This window comes from Sprattus sprattus (assembly GCF_963457725.1).
Source record: "Sprattus sprattus genome assembly, chromosome: 20".
Taxonomy (NCBI): Eukaryota; Metazoa; Chordata; class Actinopteri; order Clupeiformes; family Clupeidae; genus Sprattus; species Sprattus sprattus.
In genome coordinates this window covers 8,313,725-8,321,527 of record NC_137918.1, presented here as the reverse complement: position 1 = coordinate 8,321,527, position 7,803 = coordinate 8,313,725, and the positions used below count along the sequence as shown (strand labels likewise).

At 41.0% G+C, this 7,803-nt stretch overlaps 1 protein-coding gene across 1 annotated transcript; it reads right to left on the bottom strand.

Moving 5' to 3' along the window:
* Positions 1 to 488: 488 nt before the first annotated feature.
* On the bottom strand, positions 489 to 4,308 carry LOC308381221 (beta-1,3-galactosyl-O-glycosyl-glycoprotein beta-1,6-N-acetylglucosaminyltransferase 3-like; the record flags this gene model as incomplete). Its single annotated transcript, XM_080858742.1, has 2 exons — positions 489 to 569; positions 3,601 to 4,308. The coding sequence occupies 2 exons, from the start codon at positions 4,306 to 4,308 to the stop codon at positions 489 to 491; spliced, it is 789 nt and encodes a 262-aa protein (XP_080714868.1).
* Positions 4,309 to 7,803: the final 3,495 nt, after the last annotated feature.

The following is a 7,803-nucleotide window of genomic DNA, read 5'->3' as shown; positions in this document are numbered from 1 at the left end:
GTGTTCAAGTGTTTTTTAAGTTTATTGAAGAAGTTAACAAACACTGTCCTGCAGGACATCACCAACTACAGGAAACCGTCCCCCCACACTGCAGTGACCCCTCAACTAGCCGACAATCTAAATGAGTTTTACTGCAGGTTTGATCACCCCACATCCACACCCCGCTCCAACACAGACTTCACCCAACAAACTGCACCCCGTTATCACCTCCCCCCTCCCTCCTTTCTGTTACGTGTTCGTGTGAACTCGCGCTTTAGTTAAGGCAGCGCCTTGAGCCTGCGCCCCTCCTGGGCTGGACTGTTCCCTAGGGACGAACGTTCCCTGTGTGGCCATCCTGTATCCTGTGTTTGCTGTGCTGTGTTCTCCATCGGCAAATAAGGCCATTCTGTATCCTGTGTTTGCTGTGCTGTGTTCTCCATCGGCAAATAAAGCCATTCTGTATCCTGTGTTTGCTGTGCTGTGTTCTCCATCCGCAAATAAACACCCTTTCACGAAACATTCCGTGGGTCTGTCCGATCTGTTCCGTGACACTGTTCCAGCTCCTCCCCTCTGGCAGGCGCTTCAGATCTCTGCACACCAAAACCACCAGAAACAGGAGCAGTTTTTTCGCCCTTTCCGTCACTCTAATGAACAGTTGACAAATTATTTTATTATATTATATATTATATTTATTTAATTTATCCTACACTGTTGTGTTGTACTGTATATTTTTAGTTTAAGTACATTGAGAGCAACTAAACCCAGAACAAATTCCTTGTATATGAAAATGTACTTGGCCGATAAACATGATTCTGATGATTCTGATTTCCACACGCTACGACACGCCCACTCAAAGTGTTGGAAGCGTATTGTTACGCTGTCATGTGTTCGCACAGTTAGGTTAAATCACCAGATTTATTTCATTTTTGTGTATATCTTAAACCTTACAAAATAGAAAAATCAATACAATCAATAATTGTCACATCATGTAGGCCTCAGTGTAGATTATAAATGTCCCTGTCAACACACAGAGGCACCTCCCTCAGGATCCCTCCCTTACTTTGGCTATGTGTGTTATGCATGTGTGTGTGTTTGTGTTTGTGTGTGTGTGTCCGTGTGCGAGTGCACCTACGAGTGCATGTTTGCACTTGCAGCTCCTTTTGTTTAGTCACCTGCATCTCTGTCTCTCTTGCTTTTGCTGTTTCCCAGTTCTTGGGCCTTTTTCACACGCTTCCTCTGTCAATTTCGTCTAAGCTCACTCCACCTTTCTTCACTTTTCAGTTTAAGTGGTTCCTCTTTTATTTTATAAGAATCTCTTTTATTTGATATCCAAATATTGTAATAGTAGAACAGGTTGTGCAAAGTATGCCCCATTTCGTAATTTAATCACTTATATTTGTTTTACCCCGCTTAAATGTCATTGAATAGGCATTCATTGTTTTTTGTTATTGAAATTACATTTAGTAAAATATTAGTTTTTTTTTGTCCTACACAAATACTTAGTTTGTGTTTGCCAGTTTAAGTTTGTAGGTTTTAGTTGAGAAATACAGTACTTTGCAAAAGTTTTAGGCAGGTGTGAAAAAATGCTATGAACTAAGAATGCTTTGAAAAATGTAAACAATAAATGTTTATTTTTTATCCATTTACATGGTAAGACTGAGCACAGCAACAAGACACAACGTAGTTATACTGCATCAGCAGGGTCTCTCCCAGACAAAGATTTCAAAGCAGACAGGGGTTTCAAAATGTGCAGTTCCAGCTCTTTTGAAGAAGACGTTGAGGATCGTAGACGCAGTGTTCAGCCAAGGAAACTTAACGCAGCTGATGAAAAACACATCAAGCTTATTTACCTTCGAAATCGGAAGATTTCAAGCAGTGGCATCAGCTCAGAACTGCCAGAAACCAGTGGTACCCAGGTACAGACATTTACTGTCCGGGGAAGTCTGGCCAGAAGTGGTCTTCATGGAAGAGTTGCAGCCAAAAAGCTCTACCCCGACAAGGAAACAAGGCCAAGTGACTGAACTAAGCACGTAAACATAGAAACTAGGGTGCAGAAACATGGCAGAAGGTGCTCCGGACTGATGAGTCAAAATTAGAAATATTTGGCTGTAGAAGAAGGCAGTTTGTTCGCTGGAGGCTGGAGAGAGGTACAATAATGAGAGTGCAGGCAACAGTGAAGCATGGTAGAGGTTCCTTTCCAGTTTGGGGCTGCATTTCTGCAAGTGGAGTTGGAGATTTGGTCAGGATGAATAGTGTCCTCAATGCTGAGAAATACAGGCAGATACTAATCCATCATGCAATACCATCAGGGAGGCGTATGATTGGCACCAAATGTATTCTGCAGCAGGAACATAACCCCAAACATACAGCCAATGTCATTAACAACTATCTTCAGCTTAAAGAAGAACAGAAAGTCCTGCAAGTGATGGTATGACCCCCACAGAGCCCTAATCTCTACATCATCGAGTCTGTCTGGGTTTACATGAAGAGACAGAAGAATTTTAGGAAGCCTACATCCACAGAAGATCTGTGGTTAGTTCTCTAAGATGTTTGGAACAATTTACCAGCCGTGTTCCTTCAAAAACTGCGCAAGTGTATCTGGAAGAATTGATGCTATTTTGAAGGCAAAGGGTGGTCACACCAAATATTGATTTAATTTAGAATTTTCTTCTGTTCCTTCACTGCATTTTGTTAATTTATGAAAAATTGATGAAAATAAACTGTTAACACTTCCATTTTTGAAAGCATTCTTAGTTTACAGCATTTTTTCACACCTGCCTAAAACTTTTGCACAGTACTGTATTTTTTTAAACTATCAGTAATCTGCGCTGACAATCTGATAACCAAGTAAGTCGACTCATGATGCTGTAACCCTATTGTCAAGGGACTTCAGGACGCAGAGTTGTAAGGTGCAGACAGAGTCTTTATTTTAAACCCAGCCAGGGAAAGAGGAATATAAAACAAACAGGGGAGAAAGACTAGACTAGAAATGAGACAAAACCTAAATACACAGAGTCAAACTTAGCAAAACAGCACACTTCACACACACACACACACACACACACACAAACACAACACACTTCTTTTCTCCCCAATAGCGCCCAAATTTACCTAACCACTGGGTACAACCCCTGGAACCAATCTCTCATAACTAGCAGACTAGGTTACTGTAAGCATGAAAGCAAAATGTAATATAAACAATAAGTTCTACATTCATTAGTTTATCTTCATTAACCCAAAGCTATATAATATAACGTTACAATACCATTTGTTTATCAGCCTATATTGCAATTTGCAATATTGCTCATAATAATCGCAAGATGACTTTTTCACCACATCATTCAGCCATTTAAACAAATAAAAAAAATTGGTATAACTTTAAGGTAGGTACCTTTTCATTATGTGAGTTTTTTCAGCAAACTGAAGTGATTGACCAGTTAATGTTTTATTCCGCAGGAAATGTTCCAGGCACTTAATTGCAATTTCATCGACTTCTATGTCAAATTTGTTGGCAAAAAAATGCTGATGCCTGAGAATCCAGTTGAGATCACCGGCACCATACACACACACTGATCTTCTGTATACTCCATGGCATCGAGGATACAGGGCCCCCTTCCTTACATCTCCCCCATGATAAACCCACTTCACCAGACGGGCTTTGGAGTAAATGTTCGTCTTGTTGTATTTGTTGTTGGGAGGGCTGGACCCTGGCATACCTGGCATGCGCTGAAGAGATGCCCAAAGGTGCTCATCTGGACTGTATGTGTCCTTCTCCCACTCCATCAAAGCTTTAGCCTCTGGGCTTTTAAACAAGTGCCCCACAAATTCTCTTGACAGCACAAAGTAAGCAATTCCAGAGAACATTGAGGTACTGATGGGAGGGGGGCTCTTCTTAGTGTCAGTCTGAATGACACCAGACTCAGTCACATTGTGGTGGTACTTCCAGCGAGCTTTCTTGTGCTCAGGAGTTGCCACAGACTCTATGGAGTTCTTTCCATTTAGCACTTTTAGTGCTCGCACCATCTCTTTGTTTGTTTTCATGGGGAAGTCAGTTCCACAGGTATTGATAAGGTACTTCCACTCAACAGTCAAGTTCATCAGATCATTCATGCAGTTCAGATCAGCTTGAACTCGAGACCAAGAGGCATAAACAAGCCTCTCCAGTTTGCTTGCCACAAACACATTTGGAAAACAAGAAACAATGGCTTCCACAGCCTTCATGAAGTTTTCTGGAGACTTCTTGTCCACATGCACACAATACACATTCTGTGGTGTGTACACAGCTCTGAGGAGCCTCTCAAACATCTCAATCTGATCATGGATCACCATGGAATAGGCAATAGGAAAGTCCCTCTCTTCTTCACTGAGAGCTACGGTTAGAAACCCCCTGTCTTTGATGTAAGCACTGCAATCCTTTGTTGAATTGAGATAGAAAGACTCTGGCAAAGTGACACGTCTTATCTTCTTCAGAAGTCTGCTGAGGTCCTCCTTATTGAGTCCTTCCAGATCTCCTTGAATGATTGCTGAGCATGCCTGTATTTCCCCCAGGTCCCCAGGTAGTGACTTCTGTACGTCTGAAGACCCGTCTTTAGTTTTTCTCTGTTTTGAAGTCTTCCATAAAATAAAAGTCAGCCACATGCACAACAATATCTTCCACAAAGTTTTCAGTGTATTTTGACTAAAATGTTTTCCTACCAGGGCCATTGTGCTTGAACTAAGTCAAACTGAAATAAAACTGCTCTACAGACAGTGCTGAATGCAAATGCACCTGAGGAAAGATGTCACCTGCCACCAATGCAAAGAATGAGGGAGGAGGAGTGGCAAGGGTCAGAATCAGAAGGTGATATTTGCATATATAGCAATGTCGTTATGAGGGTTGGTCTGTGTGACAGGGACACAATGATGGGGCATGCCAAATATTGCCTTCATAACCATCTTCATGCACAAAAGGCAAATAGTTATAGATATGTAAGTCCCACGTTTGCAATGAGTTACTTTAGTCACAGATGTGACCTCTGACTTGATAGTAGAGAAAGTATAGAAACACCCATCAATCACCCATGCAAAGAATGACACTTCAGTATCCTCCCTAAGGATCCACAAAGCTTAAGACCTGTCACGCTACTTTGAAAATACTTCCATGATAAATCTGTGGAGACCAAACAAGAGTCAGTCTCGGACTGGCTTTTACTCAAGTATACTCTACAACTTAAGGGGGAGCTCAGTAGCAAAAAAAAACAATTCTCACATAATGGGGCTTTATAAACTAAAGGCATTTGTTTGCAGGTGGAAATGACACGTGGATGCATGTGGAGATTCAATTAAACGCCAGGTGTGAACTGACATACTTTAGAACTGTCCACTAGGGATCACCCAGGACTCATGTTACTGTAATACCAGGTGTGAACTGGTCCATATGAGTATCTAGCCTCACATGAAGTAAGACAGTCAGTAGGGGAAACAAGCTTGTGCATTTTAGGGCCACATTTAATTTCCACTCTCAAGTTCTTTAGAAAACATATGTTTTGAACACTTTACAGCAGGGTGTCAAACTCAAATACACAGAGGGCCAAAATGAAAAACTGCGTAAAAGTCGAGGGCTGGACATATTCAATATTTATTAAAAAAAAGGTACATATTATATTCTTTCATATGTAAACTAAAGTTTAACATAGGCCTACTGAATCTGGGACAAGAAGCCTACAGCTTAAGCCTTTTAGTTATTGCCTATAAACACAGAGATCAAAATTAAATAAACATCAGTGGCATTCTTTTTTTATGCCTCTCTTTTCTGCAAATTGCAGGCGCTCAATCTGTGGTCAGTCCAACAAGTTTGTCCCAAGGCAGCCCCATTTCATTTGCACATTTGGATACCTCTTCAAAGAGATCTCCCCCAGTAGTTGTGCCATGCATTAATTCAAAAGTTCATCTATAACGCACAGAGTTGAGTCCTCTCAACGGATGAAGATTGACAGCTGGGCAGTATCAGATGTGTCGTTGCTCTCATCCACAGCAAGGGATTATGCGATGAAATCTTTTCCCTTTCCCATCAGCTGTTGTTGTAGATCGGTGGAAAGCTTGCATACACAATCAGCAACGGTGTTTCTGCTCAGGCTCACATTTTAAAATGCTTGCCTTTTATCAGGGCACATGATATAGCAAGCTTTTATCATGCAGTTCTTAAAAAAATCCCCTGCGGTAAAGGGTCGGCCTGCTTTACCGATCACCGCTACTACAATAAAGCTTGCCTGCTTCACAGCAGCCTCACTTATCTGATTGGGCGTTAACGGATACAGCCTGGTGCTTCATTTTTGTCATCACTGCACAGTAAGAGATTGCAGTCCAGAGTTTTACGCTACCTTAGTGATTGATGAAAGGAGTGCTATTATTAACAGTTATCGCTGTTAATAATATGTTGCTGTTGTTACCGTAGATATATATCAGTAGTGTTAAGATTCAATGTAACCCAAGGCACAAAGGGTTAATAACTTGATACTGTTCAAGTGTTTTCTAAGTTGATTGAGGTAGATAACACAGAACAAAGGGTCAAGATCTCTTGATGCCTGGATTCCGGTATAAAATATTTTAGATCACATGGGCTGCAAACCACATCCGCTCCCAGATACCATAGTAGGAGGAATCCAAATCTACCCCCACTCATGTAACTAAATATCTTCCAGCGCCACTAGTGCAAACCTTAACCCTTAGCCTCTGGTATACAGCTAAACTCACCTTTGTAAAACTAACACCTATGTTTACAAAGTTCAAAAGCCTTGCTCCAAAATCTTTACAATGAGTTTTTTGTACAAAGTCTGAGCACCAAGTATGTTTTTGTAAGGGTTTGTTTAGATTTGACTTAAATTAAACCTTTTTTTACTTCATTCCTTTCACTCCCATGTTATTATTGCTGAGGTATTCTAGAATATAATCATACATGCCACCTTTGCCTCAATGGTTTTAGTTGGATGAAGTCAGCTCGTTCAATGGTGTGGGCACACTCAAAGGGGATCCAGTGAAAATCACCTTAAAAGATGATGCACAGCCGTACAGTGTAGCTGTACAAAGTAGAGGAGGAACTGAAAAAAATGGGCATAATAGAAAAATAACCGAACCGACTGAATGGTGCGCCCCTATGGTGCCAGTGATTAAAAAGAATGGAAGTGACACCACACCTTAACGTTGTCAGCGCCTGCTCATCAGGTTAATGAAGTTTAATCCAGTTTCCGGATAATGTTCCTGGAAAACAATTAGTAGTAGCAGATGCCCTGTCCAGGCAACCTGTGGCGAACACTCCACCAGGCAGTGTTGGGAAAGTTCACTTTCTACATGAACTAGTTCAGTTCATAGTTCACACATTTTAAAATGAACTAGTTCAGTTCATAGTTCTTAATTCAAAAATTTGAACTATGTTCACAGCTCCAAAAAATGAACTAGTTCAGTTCTTTTTTTTCAATATGTTGCGAGCTTAAAAAAAAAAATCAAAATCTTTATATGTCTGCAATACCGCTTTCGGCCTCTATGCAACTTTGTCGCTCTCACACTTGCCAGGCATTGACAGTAAAATAAAGCACACGCAGCGATTTGAAACTGTTAAATGACTGTTAAATGTGTGTTTTTCGCCTGGAAGTCTCTAGAAATCTGGCACCTTATTGAACGAAATTTAAAAGAGTGAACGTGCCGTTCACAGACACCAGAATGAACGCGTTCACAGTATCGTTCATCAGGCAATAATACAGAACGTTCAGTTCACGTTCACCAAAATTATGAACGAGTTCATGAACTTTCGTTCAATGAACGCGTTCAGGTACAACACTGCCACCAGGT